The sequence below is a fragment of the Antennarius striatus genome, chromosome 6 (assembly GCF_040054535.1).
Source record: "Antennarius striatus isolate MH-2024 chromosome 6, ASM4005453v1, whole genome shotgun sequence".
Classification (NCBI taxonomy): Eukaryota; Metazoa; Chordata; class Actinopteri; order Lophiiformes; family Antennariidae; genus Antennarius; species Antennarius striatus.
In genome coordinates this window covers 17,654,679-17,671,504 of record NC_090781.1, presented here as the reverse complement: position 1 = coordinate 17,671,504, position 16,826 = coordinate 17,654,679, and the positions used below count along the sequence as shown (strand labels likewise).

Sequence of the window (16,826 nt, the reverse complement as noted above, 5' to 3'; positions counted from 1 at the left end):
TGAGACCAGCGATGTTGTTTGGTCTAGAGACAGTGTCACTGAGGAAATGACAGGAGACAGAGCTGGAGGTAGCAGAGATGAAGATGCTGAGGTTCTCTATGGGAGTGACCAGGAAGGATAGGATCAGGAATGAGTACATCAGAGGGACAGCACATGTTAGAGGTTTTGGAGATAAAGTCAGAGAGGCCAGACTGAGATGGTTTGGACATGTCCAGAGGAGAGATAGTGAATATATTGGTAGAAGGATGCTGAGTTTTGAACTGCCAGGCAGGAGGCCTAGAGGAAGACCAAAGAGGAGGTTTATGGATATAATGAGGTAGGACATGAAGGTAGTTGGTGTGAGAGAAGAGGATGCAGAAGACAGGGTTAGATGGAGGCAATTGATTCGCTATGGCGACCCCTGAAGGGAAAAGCCAAAAGGAAAAGAAGAAGAACGTGAGGGGGAGGACTGTGTTGACAGAGGCAGCTAGGAGGGGGTTGGTGACAGAGAGCTTACAGGCACTCCCCATTAACAACAAGCATTTCAGAATGGAAGTGATTTTAACCATTTTCAATCAAAGATATTGAGGACCACAGATCACTTTGGGGCAAGACATTGCAAATACAGTGTAGCTGGACATCTGGCAGCTGAATGATATGAATTAAAAAAGACTTTTAAGGTTCATCTAAATTCCACCTGAAAACATCTCCATGATTCCCAGACTTTGGGGAAAATACACTGTGGTCTGATGAGACAAATGTTCATCTTTAAATCTGGTGTAAAAGTAACACTACGTTTCAGAAAAAAACATCCTACCAACATTAACATACTTTATGGTGGTACTGTGATGGTCTTGGGCTGGCAGGCTTGGGCAGGCTTCAAATCATGGAATTTAGCATCATGACAACTGATCCATTTATGGAAAAGAGAATCGCGAGTCAAACGAAGACAGAGAAGTCGGGGCAGTTTACAATGCAACAAAGCTTGCATATGTCAGAGCTCACCCACGAGCAAACACGCTCTCTCTGAGTGAAGCCTCTTGTGATCGGTTACGAACAGAACTAAAACACCAAGAAATGTCTGGAGTGTCGAAGAAAGTCTGCCAAAGGACATTGATTGCTGGCAGAATATGAGTTAATTGTAAAATCCTTCATTTAAAAACGGCATTTTGTGGTCATTTGTGTTCTCTTTGACTAATGTATAAAGGTCCCATATTATGTGTTTTTAAAATACTGTCATTCAGCTGCCAGATGTCCAACTACACTGTACTTGAAATGTCTTGCCCCAAACTGATCCATGATGCTCAATATCCTTGATTGAATATTTATAAAATCCCTTCTGGTCTTGCACTTTATCAACGCTTCCCCCTCTCTCCCTGAATGTAAACAAATGCCACGTGGGAGGACCACCATGCATATGTAGAAACCTGAAAAAATGTGTTTTTCATAATAGAACCCCTTTGAATTTGTTTGATGATTGGAGATGTATAAGTGTAACAAATATGCAAATATAAAAGAAATTTGGAAGGGAGCAAACACCTTTTCACACCACTTTATATTTAATGTGTTCAAATGTATGAATAAAATCATCTGATTGTCTTCTGCGATTGTCTTCTCTTATGTGTCTTATAGTGGATGGATGGTAGCATCACATCAGAGTTGTGTTGAGCATAATCCAATTCTGAGTTTTGATTTGCATAACTTTGGTGGTTGCTGTTACCATGGAGGTAAGTAGTTTTGCATTCCATGAGTTTCCAGTAGATCAAAGCATAGATGCTTCCATCATGGTGCTTCAATACAGTTAAATCCAAACAAATGTTTTTTAAAACAATACATTTCTTATGACTTTTAGAAAGTACCTATCATGTGTGTTGAGACATTTTAAGTTCTTTGGATCTTAAAAATATCATGTCTGAAGCTTTCAGCATTCTTTGCTGCGAGAAATCGAGCCTGTTGCACTTGTCAGAGCTGATTAGAATCCCATCTTTGTTTTTGTCAGTACTCACTGTTCTCCAGAGAATATCCAATGGCCTCCTGACTGGACACGCCCAGTGGTTCCTTTCAGACGAACCCATCATCGCGCCATTCACCTCAATGCGGAGGGCAGTCCTGAAGGATGTAGTGACAACAAAGAAAAAACCCGGTTTATGTCCACTCTTCAACAGCCAGAACCACCAATGACGTCCTTCCATCAGAACTGAATAACATTTGTGTGGTAATAGCTCATAAAGTGTCTGTAGTACTCTAAAACTTCAGCATGTGCTGAAGTCACATCTTCTTTGCACAGGAAGCTAGCTAATGCTAACTAGCAACACCGAAGGATAATAAATTGATATTAAAACGAGTCCCAAATTACTCACTTTTACTTTGGCAGTGTTACAACATAGTCTGTCGTTCTAATTTCAATAACTTCTAAATTTAACAGAATATTACTCACCTTAAAAATGGCTTTCTCTTCAGGTTCATTTCCCATCTCTCGGTTGTTGGATCAGTCTAGCCACGCCCCTTCTACCATTAGTACCTGCAACTGATTGGTCAGTATTGGGACTGACATCTTTTTGCTCCGATGTTATAGTCAGAATGGAAGAAGTGCCAGATTTTCAACGTGCTGAAATTAAAGGGTATTAGATTATTAACTTGTCAGTATTGCCCACATAAATGTGATACTATTAATTAGAAATAACCTTCACGTTAAAATCCGTAAAAAGTTTAAAAGCAACATCTACAATTTGTTTGAAACAAATTTAAGGAGTCTTGAACCTATTATTTCTAGAGATCTGGATACATTTAGTACTGAAATTAATTTCCTTGTGCTCCAAATTATATCCCAAAAAAAGTTTCAAAGGCCCAGATCTGTCCCTCTTTCCAGTTCTATGGCAAAATTTAAGTAATTTTCTGGTCTGTGCTCTATCCAATTTAATCTTTCACCTTTTATCAGCAAATCAATCAATCAATCAATCAATCAATCAATCAATCAATCAATCAATCAATCAATCAATCAATCAATCAATCAACTTTATTATTAATCGCACAACAATCACAACTAGCAGTTGCAAGATTAACTGCAACAGACTGCAACATCCCGCGACACCTCTGAATTCAAAATTTTCCTTGACCTACTTGCAGTTTTGATCTATGGTCTTACACTGGCCTTCTCCCTCGTCTATCTTATTCGGTTCCTGAGTGCACAAAAATTGAAATTTGACCTTGACCTAGTTTTCTCAAGGTCAAGGTCATAATCTCATTTTCATCCCCTTTGCTGCCCGAGTAATGTGCTTTTTGTTTCATCTTTCTATCTGCAACGGTTGTGAAGATATTTAGTGGACATACTAACGAACGAATAGACGGACGAACGGACGAACGAGTGGACGAACACATGAACACACCGACATTTACAAACGTCACCGCTTTGGAGCAGGATGTAATAAATATTAGATCAAACTAAGTAATCAGATAGGAGCCTAACATTCGCATGAACAGAAGAAACAGACATGTAGAATAAAACAAAAATAAAAAGTAAACAATTTGATGTTAAACAATGTTCTGGCCTTATGGATGAAGATGTGTTTCACTATTATATGATGCACATTTTCTTCCAAATTCTTTCCCACCAAGTGAGATATTTAAACACTGATATCCAGTTGTTAGTCTATGTTATTATAGTCAATGTCCTTATGATAAACTGGGACAGACCTGTTGGGATTCCTGTCCTGGGAGTGTATAAAAGTCTCCTTGCAGTTAACAGCAGGAGATGGAGCTGTCTGACATTACATCTACAAATGTCTGATAGAGTTCTGGGTTTGAGGAAAGTTTAACTATGCTCATTTGGTACTGTTTTTATCTTGATAGAAATGTGTTTTTCAGGAGCAAGAAATGTTCAGGATGTGGATTCCAGAGTTTCTCATTCTAACCATCTACCTTTTGAAAACACTTCAAACAGCTACTTGAACTTGAACCAGATCTAACAAGGTCATGTGATTCCCTTTGCTGTTCTGCTCTATCATGATGCAAAATTCAAATTCATCTGTTATATCTTATTTTATTCTTGGAGCGTATCTTGATATTGGAATCATCAGGCATTTGTATTTTTTGATAGTTATCTTGCTTTACGTGGTCATTATTCTGGTCAACACCTCTCTCATTGTTCTCATCTCCATGAACAGAAGTTTACATGAACCGATGTACGTCCTGCTGTGTAGCCTGTTTGTAAATGAGCTGTACGGCAGTACAGCACTGTTTCCATTCCTTCTGATTCAGACTCTCTCTGACGTTCACACCATTTCTGTTTCTTTCTGTTTCCTGCAGATCTTCATGGTGTATTCCTATGCAAATATAGAGTTTTGTACTCTAGCGATTATGTCTTATGACAGGTACTTAGCTATTTGTTGTCCTCTTCAATATAACACACGTATGACAGTGAACAAGGTGTTTATGCTTGTTGCTGCAGCATGGTTGTACTCTTTTATGAAAATGCTTGTTCTTTTATCCTTAAACATTCCTTTGACACTTTGTGGAAACATCTTAAAAAATTTTTACTGTCAGAACTACCTGATTGTTAAGCTGGCCTGTTCTGACACAAAGGTGAACAACATTTATGGTCTTTTTGGTATAGTTATCACAGTCTTAGTCCCTCTGATTCCAATCCTTTTCTCTTACATCAAAATTCTTCAGGTTTGTTTTTCTGGTTCTAACCAGACCAGACAGAAAGCTGTCAGTACCTGTACACCTCATCTTGCGTCTCTGTTGAATTTTACATTTGGCTGCTGTTTTGAAATCCTCCAGACCAGGTTTGATATGACCCATGTACCTCGTGTGCTGCGAATCATTCTGTCTTTGTATTTCCTCATCATTCAGCCTCTTATGAATCCTTTCATGTATGGATTGCAAATGTCTAAGATACGAGAAACATTTTTGTTCTATTATAAAGTGGTGATTAGTGAAAGAGATGCTGTGAAAGTGTAATAAAAACTGATATCAAATCAGCCGGGAAATGTACTGAGAAAACATGACTCCTGACAAAATGTTAAACTATTTAAAACACAATCATAATTACAAATATTTCATTAATACCTGAATATCAACATGTTAAATGTATTAATTGTACTGTATATTCATATAAACTATTTTAAAGTAAAATACAATCGTAATCCTTATCTTTTTTATTTTTCAATGTTTTAAGCATAAAGATGAAGGCTTTCTGGGAGGAAACAAAATTTCCTCCCAGAAATTTTGTTCTGGGAGGAAAATGTTCCGTTATGTGCTGTGGTATTCTGGACTCTGAGTTTTAAGAGCATTATTGGCGCCTGTGTGACAAAAGAATTTAAAGTAAAGTAGCAAATGCTCATTATGCAGAAATGTTAGAATAGGAGCATTAGTAGAAAAGGTTTTGAAAAGTTTTTAAAGTAAGAAAAGGACAACTCTTGGTGAAAGATACCACCCAGATGCAAAATCAACAGAGATATTTTGAAAGCGTGGTATTTCTCCTGCTTTTTTTAATTCTCTGTATCGCTGGAAGTAGAATATTTTTACCACATTTACATGCTGGAGAAACACTGTATTTCCTCATGGTGAAGGCAAAGTGAAAAAGAAAATCATGCCTTTTGCATCCTCTGGGTGATGCTGAAGACTGGGTTATTAGAGAACGTGTTTCTGAGACTACATGAATACTTTATTCCACTCTGAATTATTGGGTCCTTTTAAGACTGACTCTGGCTACTACATATTTAAATCACAATAAAAATTTTGTTTGCACATTTCCTGAAACATGGTATGATATTAATGACAGGTAAGATACCTAAAAGTACTCTTTCTGCTTCCTGAGATGTTGATCAGGGATTATTCACTTTAAACTACCATATAAAACCTCAGGTTTATCCAAGTCTTATCCTCAGGGTTACATTTAGAAAAGGGAAAGAGAGATACAGCCAGTTCAGTGTAATTAAATGGATTATATTGGATTGCCATTGCATACAGTATGTTACAGGTACAAAGCAACAAAACGCAGATTTTGTTGTGGGGGTATGAGGGTACATGTGAATTAAGGGGGTGAATTTTTAGAGGTGTGAGGTGACGTGGAGCAGAGTTTAGCCGGGACACAGCTGTAGGGAAAAAGCTGTTCCTGAGTTTTGTGGTTTTTGTAAAAACAAGTCCTCCCCGTCGGGGAATCAAACTCCCGTCACTCACGTGACAGGTGGGATACTCACCTCTATACTAAGAAAGAATACAGTAGAACCCTATTAAATGAACAGGACAGGTATATCCTTTAAATCCTATCATTTTTTGGCTTTCCAAATTAATGATAAATTAATGTGTACTGTATGAATTTACTGTTTTACCAAACGAGTCCACAGAACGTAATGACAGTTATCTGTTTCGTCAAAGGTTTCACAAAACCTTCTGATCAGTTTGAAGTGCTCTGCTTGCAGCCCCGACTGAGAAGTGTTATTTTTTAAATCAGGGGTGCTCAAGACATCGATCGTGCCTGACCAGTAGATTGCCTATCATCCCTCCCATCACTTGACTGATAAACAGGGCAACCAGTCAGATGAAATTTGACTTTGACTGGAATTTGGTTCACTACACATATGTAAATTGTGCTTTCCTGGTATTCCTGAATTACCACTGCATTATCCATTAATAAGGTTCATGCAAGGGAAGGCCTGTGTGAAACTTGACAGTCCACAGAACAGATCTTCCTCTGATTGGTCATCCTCTGTTCTGTAACTGGATCAGTCGTCGTGACGCTAAATTCAATGATTAGACGCCTAATTTAACTAACAAGCTCCACCTGACGGTCCGCCAGCCGTCTCCATTGAAAAGATAACTGACACCTATAGACGTCAATGGCAGCGAGTGACTTAAGTCCAAGTACTGTTCCGCCATGACTGATGATCATTTAAAAGTGTGCTTGAGGCCGACTGTCAGCAGCTGCTGTCCAGACTAAGCATCTCTGGCTGATTTCATTCAGTACAAGTCATCAGAGTAAACTTCTGCTGAAGTTCAGCTGAAGCCATTCTGGTTGACACCCCCACCTTCCATTAGGGCCAGTTATCCTAAATAACCGCCATCACCCTCTTTCTACCACAATGGTCATGCTCGGTGTGACACTGGACCATTACTTTATATTTGAAAACTACGTCAACTATCTGTTTAAAACCTATTTTTTCAATCTCAATAAACATTTCTACGCTCTGTCCACCTGTCACCCTCAACAGGGAAGAGAAACCCTGTGTCCTCCAGTTCGACTACTGTAAAGCCCTGCAAAGCCCTGCTTGTTGGGATCCTCAGAACACCACAAGATTGCTCTTGTCAAATGTGAGCACATCCATGGCAATGCCCCAGGCTACCTGAAGGACCTCCTCACACCTAGGACATCCACCAGAGCACTTCATCCTAGAGCACCAAACATGAACTGTAGACCATGGCAGACCAGCGTTTTGTTCAGCTGCCCCACGTATTTGGTCCTCCTTCACCAACCACCTGAAGGCTCCACTGACACTGGATGCCTGAAGGCCTTAAGCCTGTTTAGACGAGCTTTTCCTGTCTCCATAGCAGCTTAGTCTGTCACATTTACCTCTATTTTATATTTCACTGGCTTGTTTTATCTATTGCACTGTAGATTTTTGTAAATGAAGAGAACATAATAAAAAATAATTATTGTTATAGCTCATGTGTGCTCATGCTGTTCCTAACGCAACCGGGCTTTACCTCAATAAAGATTTGTTCAAAAGTGTTTTACAGATTTGAGCTATAAATATATAGCAGTTAGAATAAAAACTAATGTTGGAGCGTCTGATGATGTGACGTTAGAAATGAACAGTCCATCTGATCAAGATGTGGTCAATACTCATGATGGTCAACAAAGCTACAGTTTGGGTTGACTCATTACTTAAAAGGTCTCAAATAAGGAATAAGGAGTAAAAATTCAAACTGAAAGGTTAAAGCTGATTGATATGATAATTTTTGTGTGGTCAGGACAGAGGTGCATAAACACCCTAACTATAGCGTGATGCTGCTGTTAATTAACAACAACCTCAGAAGCCTGTTGTCCCACGATCCTCTCTGATGAGGGGTGCTAATTGGTCCGTTCGAGAGGTGGTAAAAGACTCCAGAGCTTCCAAGTGTCCACACAGACAGAAACCTCTCTATGGTGTTACAGCTGGAAACAGTGTCTGATGTTGTACCTGAAGAGAGGCCCACCTCTGGGGCTCATTACTGGGCACTGATGGAGTAAACATGATGAAATCACACATCAGAGACCTGCTGGCCTCTGTCCACCTGACGTCACAGCCGAACACAACAGGTCAAGTCACTAAATTGTGTAAAAGTCTAAAAGCACTGTATGTGGAAATAGTGAAAAGTGAATGAAGTGAATGTTGCCATGACTCCTGTCCTGATTTGCAGAATTTTGACCTCTAAGTCAGGGTTTGCTCAATACATAGATCGCGATTGACAAGTTGATTGCGATGGTAGTTTTGTTAGATTGTAGTTTGGACATCGTCTATGACATGAAAATAAATAGATGTTAGCCTGTCATCTATCCCATTACCTGACTGACATGCAGGGCAGCCAGTGAAATGACATCTGACTGTCCTTGAATTTAGGTCACCGTATATGTGCAGACAACTACACGAACAAGCAAGCTTGTGAGTTACCTACAATTTTTAGGCCCCAGTTCTTTGTCTTAAACTTAAGAAAATGTATAAAAAAGACTGGGGGAGCTGGACCAAGTAAGAAAACAAAGACTTACCACTTTCATGTGGAAAGGGATTAGGCCTTTTTTTTTACTATGACATTGTCAAAGTGCATTTGCCTCATCTTCTCGTCTACAATCTTAATGCTGGAGAAGAGAAACACACAGCGGCATTTTCGGATTGTTCCATTCCTTGTTTTGACTTTACACCAAAAAATGAGCTGAGGTGAAGGAAATAAAAAGCCAGTTGCCTGGACAGCATTCATTCTTCTCACAGCCAACTTTAGAAGTGAAAGCCGCCACCTCATCATGAAGAACAAGAGGTTCTTCCAAGATGGAAAGATGGTAAAAGAGACATTCATTTCGGAAGCTGACTCAAGAAATGAATAAATAGTTCATTTTCAACGAAAAATGCAACATCCTCGTCGAAGCTGCAGCACCATGATCTGTAGTGCACTCTACACGGAGTAGATTGACAATTGCCTGTCAGAGTTTGACAACCGCTTTCAAGACTTTTATTCATGTGCCATCCTTTTCAGGAAGGTGCTGTGGTTAATTCATTTCGTGCAACTCATCAGAATACACTCGGTATAAAACAAAGATGTACAAAGTCAATTGTGCTGTGTTGTGCAATATCGAATCCTGTGGTTATGCAAGGTACATTAACAAACTTTGAACTTATAAAGAATTCATATTCTCCCCAATTATTATTTGAATAAGCTCACTTGAAAACCTGACACTGTCACGCTTTTTAACTCCACCAATTTCCTGTCAATCAAGCGCCCAACCAATCACGGTGCACCTGCCAGAAGGAATCACGTGAACAAGAGCTCCTGAGAGCATGGTCGAATAAAATAAACAGCTGCCACCACAAAGAATGGTCTATTTCTGTTTAATGTCCATTGACATGTAATGCAAACACACAGTACACAAGAAAATAGGGTCCGTTTGGGAAACATCAGCTTTACTTAAGAGGTCAAAGGATTTCCCTTGAGTTTTAAAAAAGTCTGGGCTCAAACAACTTTGGAAACAATCCTCAACAACGCAGATCCATGAAATGAGTTGAAAATGCTGTAGTGTGCATGCCAGGCCAGCAGATGGCGGTGTCACCTTTTTAAATCAACTCCACAGAATAAGATTACAGGAATGATGTATCAAATCTACATCAGAGGAGCTTAAACTAACACGGGAAGTCCAACATTGTTTTCGTGGTTCTGTCCGTGGGTTTTGCGCTGGTATCTGGAGTCGAACCATGTCTTCCTGTTACCAGAGCTGTATTTGCTGGTTTACGATGGTATAATCCAGAACCTGAAGAAAACCACCATCAGCTAGATCAATTTTCTTTCTAGAATAACTTATACTAATATTGAGACCAATGTGATCCAGATTCTAGGGGCAGGATTTCAGGATCTAGGAGTCACATGATGAGAGTCAGCCTATCAGGGGACTGACGGTGCAATGTGATGACCTCATGGCGAGACTGACCTGCCTTGGCGGAGGTTTGTTGAACTTTGCAGCCAATGGCAGCGTCAGATGGAGGGTATTAAAGTACTGACTCAGTGGTTCAGCAGGGATGGGTGGGGAAGACAGAATGCCTTCTGACATCCATAACTCAAATCTCTGACTCATTTCTGGTCATTGGCTGACATCATCAATTTGACTATTTTGACTTTTCTATGCTTCTTTTTTTTTTGATGTGATGTGAAATTGTTGACTGAGTTGTTTGATGACTGTCAGAGTTTTCGGCTTCCTCCTCTATGTGATAGTGAGGAGAAAGAATTATCCTCTGCTGTTGGGGAGTTAGGGAAAATGATTCATGCTAATCATTCCCCGTTTTGTTTTTCTGTGACTTAATATTTATTAACATTTAAAATATTTACAGCATTGATAAAGATGATCTTTTCTTCTTTAGTGTACAGGAGCCATCATTCTGCTATGGGTGGTGTTCATACTTCACATTTCAGTAGCTACTTATTGGAGCTGATCTTATAACCTACCGGTAAGTCACCAAATCTAAGGTGTTTTTTACCTGCTGAAGCAATTTCTGCTATACAATTTAATTGTGGTGAAAAATGAATGTCTGCTGTGTGTGTAGAGTATTTTAATTGCTTTATACAGTATATTATATTTTAGAGTATTCCAGGAGTTTTTGAAGTAGTCACTGGTCACAATGTCGATTGCTTGAAAGTCTCTCTATATGCCTTCTTGAATGGGAAATGAGAGAAAATGGTCCATGAAATTGAGCTAAAAATAAATGTGCTAATCAGATGATTTATTTTTTAAAAACCCCTAAAAGACCCCTAAAAATAAAGATGCTTTTATTGTCATATTATGGTTCATATTTGCTTTTCAACATCAAGCCTTCAAATAAATAAATCTAACAAGAATTTTATCCATCCATCCATCTTCCACCGCTTATCCGTAGTCGGGTTGTGGGGGCAGCAGCTTCAACAACATAACACCGCTTGGATTTAGATCAGGGAGGCCATTCCTCCCAATCACGCCCCTTCAAGTGTCTCCATCATTGCCGACGTGTGCATTGAAGTCCCCCAGGAGAACAATGGAGTCCCCTGCAGGGATCCCATCGAGGACCCCATTGAGGGACCCCAAGAAGGCCGAATACTCTGAACTGATATTTTGTGCATATGCACAAATAACAGTCAGTTTTCCCTCCCACACCCTTAAGGCGTAGGGAGGCAACCCTCTCATCCCCGTGGCAGACCTGGCCACCAGGTACTCGCTGATGGGCCCTTCGTCTAGGCCTGGCTCCAGACGTGGGCCCCGGATTTCCTCCAGGCAGGGTGACATTTTTCCCTTTTCGATTTTTCATGGGATCTTTTGAACCATTCTTTGTCTGGCCCTTCACCTGAGACCTGTTTGCCTTGGGTGACCCTACCGGGAGTACAAGACTCCCGACAACATAGCTCCCAGGATCCTTAGGGTACACAAACCTCTCCACCACGATAAAGTGATGGTTCCTTGGAGAGGACAAGTATTTTAATTATTTAAAAAACCCATCCGTACATTTTTCTGTCAATTATTAAGAAAGACTGATAGAGCAATCCAGACAATTGCAAGTGATGCATGGTGTGAAATATTTACTCTGAATCCAGCTACTGTGTCTGTGTTTTGTAAAAATGTGGTTTTAGGTAATCCAACTGAGACTGGAGGTTTTAGGAGGAGGGGAGGATGGCAAACGTCTCCTCGCACAAACACTTCATCCTTGATGGCTTCAACGAACTTGGAGCTCTGCGGACCGTCCTTTTTGTCCCTTTCTTTTTCCTGTTTGTCCTATCAGTTCTGGCCAACTCCCTGCTGCTGTTTGTCATCGTCAAGCAGAGGAGCCTCCACTCGCCGATGTACATCCTCATTGCCATCATCACATGTGTGGACGTGAGCCTGCCGCTCTTCTTCATCCCTGGGATGCTGCTGAGCTTCCTGTTCGACTGGAGGGGAATCTCTCTGATTGGTTGCTTGGCTCAGATGAACTTTATTCACCTGTTAGGAGCTTTTCAGTCCACTCTGTTGCTGCTGATGGCGGTTGACCGCTACTTCGCCATCTGCAGGCCTCTTCATTATAAAGAACTCATGGCATTACCGAGATTCCTCAAGTTCACAGTGCCTCTGATTATCAGAAACGTGTTCTTGGTCTTGCTGGTGGTGATTTTAGCAGGACGGTTGCCCTTCTGTGGGGTGAATGTGATCAACCACTGCTTCTGTGAACACATGGCTCTGGTGGAACTGGCCTGTGGAAGCACCGGAGTCAACAACCTGGTTGGCTTGTTGTCTGTGTTCCTTATCCCCATCTCTGACTTCATCATGATCACCGCCTCTTATATCATCATTTTCACATCCGTGCTCAGTTCAGGCAAGTCGAGCGTTAAAGCGCTGCACACATGTGTCACCCACATCGTCGTCATGGCAGTAACCATGATCATCATCCTAACTGCTTTCCTGTCATACCGAATCGGAAACCACCTTCCTGCACCCATTCGGGTTTTCATCAGCATCATGTACTTGTTCTTCCCGAGCTGTTTTAACCCAATCATTTATGGCATCAGGACCACTGAGATACGGGGACACATCCTGAAGACGCTGATGTGTCGTCACTTTGTCCAAACTTTGAATCATTGAGAAACAAAACATAAGAAATCTTGGCTGTATGGATGCTCTGTGAAATGTAAATGTCTTCATAATAAAAGTCACGATCCTCAGACTTCTGGGAACAAAAATGAAACCTGCATCTTGACCAAAATGACATCCTTCAAACCCATATTCTGGTGGCTCTCATTCAACCCTGCATCTGTTCACGCAGAAATGTAAACATTCGCAAGGGTAAAAGTTAGCCTTTGGTTAGGGTTAGGGCTGGCCTTTGGGTTTAGGGTTAGGATTAGCCTTTGTGTTAGGGTTAACCTTTGGGGTTTGGGTTTAGAGTTACAGTTGGGTTTTGGGTTTAGGGTAAGGGTTAAGGTTAACTTTTGAGTTTAGGGTTAGCCTTTGGGTTTAGGGTTAAGGTTAGTCTTTGGATTTAGGTCCAGGGTTAGCCTTTAGGTTTAGGATTAACTTTAGGGGTTTTGGTTTAGGATTAGGGTTTGGGTTAGGTTTAGGGTTAGGTTTTGGGTTTAGGGTAAGGGTTAATGTTAACTTTTGGGTTTAGGGTTAGGGTTAGACTTTGTTAGACTTTGGATTTAGAGTTAAGGTTAGCCTTTGGGTTTACGGTTAGGATTAGCCTTTGGGTTTAGGGTCAGTCTTTGGATTAGGTTTGGGGCTAGAGCAGGAGAGCACAATAAGGTGATACCGATCAACTGGTCAATTGTGACAGCTGCTTGACATTGACAAAATAGACGTCAGTCTACCATCCATTGCTTTACCTGATTGACACACAAGACAGCCAATCAGATGAAATCTGATTTTCTTGAAGTTAGGTAACCGTACATGTGCAGACAACTATACTATGCCACAGTGCTATGCCAGTAACACTAACAAAAACTTAGCTAGCCTTGGGTTTTTGTTTGGTTTTTTGAGGCCTTGGTTTTTGGTCTCAAACTTAATTAAAAACATTAAAATGAGTGGGGAAGGTGGACCAAATAAGAAAACAAAAACCTACCACAATTTTTTACTATAAAATTTTTGAAGTACGTTTGCCTCCTTTGCCAGTCTTCCATGTCAACACTGAAGAAGGGAAACTGGTAACATCTCGGACACACATCGAAGGCTATGATACTGCCATTGTGCAATGTGAACATTGATCGGGACTACAAGTACTCGAGGGTCCAGCAGTCTGAGGGTGGGGGATAGCAACAAGCTGAACAGACTGATTTGCAGGGCTGGTGACATTGTTGTAGTAAAGTTAGACTCACTGACTATAGTGTTGGAGAGGAAGACATTGTCCAAACGAAGGGCCATCCTGGACAATGAGTACCACCTGCTGTACAGAACGCTGATGGGACAATGGAAGTCATTCAGTAGTAGGATGAAACTTCCTAAACACACTACTGAACGACATAGGAAATCTTTTCTGCATGCCTGTGGCAATCAAGCTGTATAATACCTCAGGATAGAGATGCAGGATAGAGATGTAGCGATCAAGATAAATATATAAATATACACACATATGTAGCTACAGATAGAGAGATAGAGACAGTGGACATGAAAGGAATATATGGACCCATCATTTATCTACTCTAAAACCAGTGGTTCTCTAAAAGGACTTGTTCTCTAAATCCCTCAAGAATATAAGATAAAAATGAAGATAGTTTATTTAATTTTTATTTAATTTATTTTCATCCTTATAGCAATGGACATGGTGAAACCAGATCCCCTTTTGATCAAGAGAAGATTTTTCCCATTAATGCGTGGAACGACAATCTCAGATGATCAACAGCTGAATTGAAATCCAGCAGGAAGTCTTGACGTCAGTTTTGTCTCATGATTATTGATGAAAGCCGGAGCAGCAGAATGTAATTACATCAGGAGCTCTGGGCCGTCTGACCAAAAAGACGAATGAAGCTGGGCAGATAATTAATCCCAGAGTCCCACTCAGTGGAAACTCTGCTGCCTTCACCTCAGGGCCAATTAGCTTCCAGGATTCCTGAAGGGATGTGCCACACTCTAATTGGATTTCAGACTAGAATTCCAAAAGTAACTATCTTGGAAGTAAACCAGCTGTTTGTGACATCAGAGACTTGAGTCCACAAACTATTTCCTTACAAAATGGATGACCTATAGGATGAATATTATTTATCATCTCACCTCCACGAAGTGGAATTTAGTCATAATGAGAAGAACACTATCATGAAAAACAAAAACATGTTGGGACAGAAAGTAATGAGTGTAGAGTCTGTAGGATAATTAAAACTCTGGAGGATCTTAAATCCGTCTCCTCTGATAGGCTCAGGGAGGAATAAAACTGATGCTGCTTTTGGGCTCAGTCTTCCTGTGGAACTTCTGGGCTTCACTTATAAGATGAGGACGGAGTGGACCGAGGTCCTGACGACCGACTGACGAACGACAGGTAGGAAAGTTCACTTGTTGCCAATGACCGACTGCAAACTTCTCAGATATTATCAGTTGCAGTAGATGTTCTTCTTCTGCTCTATATTTTAGAGACATAGACAAAAATTAAATGTTTTTTGTAATTGTTTTTGTTTTTATTTATTTATGTTTTATTTTGAAGGTTTCCATTCTCGGTTGTCAAATTTCACACTTACTGTCTTGTGTGTCTTTCAATTGTTCTTAGTAAAATTGCCCTTCCTCATGAATTTAGTCTAAATGTTCATTTTTACCAATCTGTCAAATTCATTCTCTTTTTTTGGGGGGGGGGTCTTGATGTTGTTTGAACTTTATATTTTGCTGCTTCTTGTGGCTACAGATTGTCGTTTTTGACCCAAACTTGCCTCATTGTCAGTCATATTTTTCATCCTCTGCAATATTTTCAAGTTTCTATTATTATGAGATGATATATTTAATTAAAGTACAACATAAATTATGAAGCTTCTATCAAGGAGTAACATTACCTCTCCTTTCAAAGGATACGGTTCCTAACTTTTTTATTACGCCTTTAATGTGACATTCCTGTTGGCAATAAGATAAGATAAGGTAAGATAAACTTTATTGTCCACACGGGGAAATTTGTCTTGGGCAAGGTGTACTTAGTCAGCACAAACGTTTTAAAACTTACAAGACAATACAAGATAGCAGCATTGTGCATACATAAAAGAGGTAAAACTGCCTAAACAAGAGGATATCACTGTCCTCAGTAAATGCTAAAAATATAAGAACCAAGCAAATGAGTAAAATAAAATAAAGTGCGTAAACACAGTAACCTAAAGCGGGACCACAGGTCAAATAAAAATGTAAGTAAATATAAATAAAGTGCTAAGCACAGTAATAACATGTAGACATTATTGAGTTTGACTGAAAAAAAAAGAGATGAACAATATTTGTTAGAGATGTGAATTTGACAGCAAGGCAGGCTCTTCTTCGTGTCCAAGCTTTCTTGTTTAAGAGGAAAAAACTTTATTTCCATTATTTTCTTCTTAAAACAATTTTAGTTGAAATACTTTACATGTTTGTGATTCGATTTGTCACCTAACTGGTTTCTCTATCCAGTGGTGTATGCATCTCCAGCCACGTGTCATTACAACAGCAACACGTGTGATCTTCATGTCTGGAAAACAGCAGAAGTCAAAGTCATTTTCATTTATGAAGCAACAAGGACCAGGAAAATCAGGGAAGATGACCCGAAGGCACTCAGAAATACCCATTTCGATCCAGCTGAACAAGAACAGCTAGGAGAATTAAAATAAGAGACATTCTTTCTCAACTCTGGAGGTGAAGGCTGTTCCAAGCAGGTCTGCAGAATTTAATCCCGAACTCCTAGAATGAAGCCAACAGCGTGGTTTTAGCTGAACATCCCTGCATTTCCTGTTGTTAATCCTCCTGTTGTTACTCTCCTTTCCGTCCGTCCTCCAAATTGCATCGATTGATTTTCCCTCCTTTTTTTAGTCACAGGTGTGTCTGAATTTCCTCTCCTACTAGTTCGTCTTCCTGTCTGGATAGAAAGGGTTATTTCTGTATCCCCCCTCCCCCGTCTCTGGTACAATTATAATTCTTTTAATACCAAAGAAGAAGGTTTAAATGAAATGAGGTGGAC

The 16,826-nt window shown here is 40.1% G+C and overlaps 2 protein-coding genes across 2 annotated transcripts; both read left to right on the top strand.

The window, feature by feature from the left end:
• The first annotated feature begins 3,981 nt into the window (after positions 1 to 3,981).
• Positions 3,982 to 4,941, top strand: LOC137596195 (olfactory receptor 4D1-like). Its single transcript, XM_068316506.1, has one exon. The coding sequence runs from the start codon at positions 3,982 to 3,984 to the stop codon at positions 4,939 to 4,941; it is 960 nt and encodes a 319-aa protein (XP_068172607.1).
• A 6,919-nt stretch (positions 4,942 to 11,860) lies between these two features.
• LOC137596705 (olfactory receptor 52N2-like) lies at positions 11,861 to 12,805 on the top strand. Its single transcript, XM_068317417.1, has one exon. It carries the CDS (start codon positions 11,861 to 11,863, stop codon positions 12,803 to 12,805), a length of 945 nt encoding a protein of 314 aa, XP_068173518.1.
• Positions 12,806 to 16,826: the final 4,021 nt, after the last annotated feature.

Bases quoted from the DNA above. Each gene is read 5' to 3' on its own strand.
- LOC137596195 (XM_068316506.1), top strand. From the start codon at position 3,982: ATGATGCAAAATTCAAATTCATCTGTTATATCTTATTTTATTCTTGGA.
- LOC137596705 (XM_068317417.1), top strand. From the start codon at position 11,861: ATGGCAAACGTCTCCTCGCACAAACACTTCATCCTTGATGGCTTCAAC.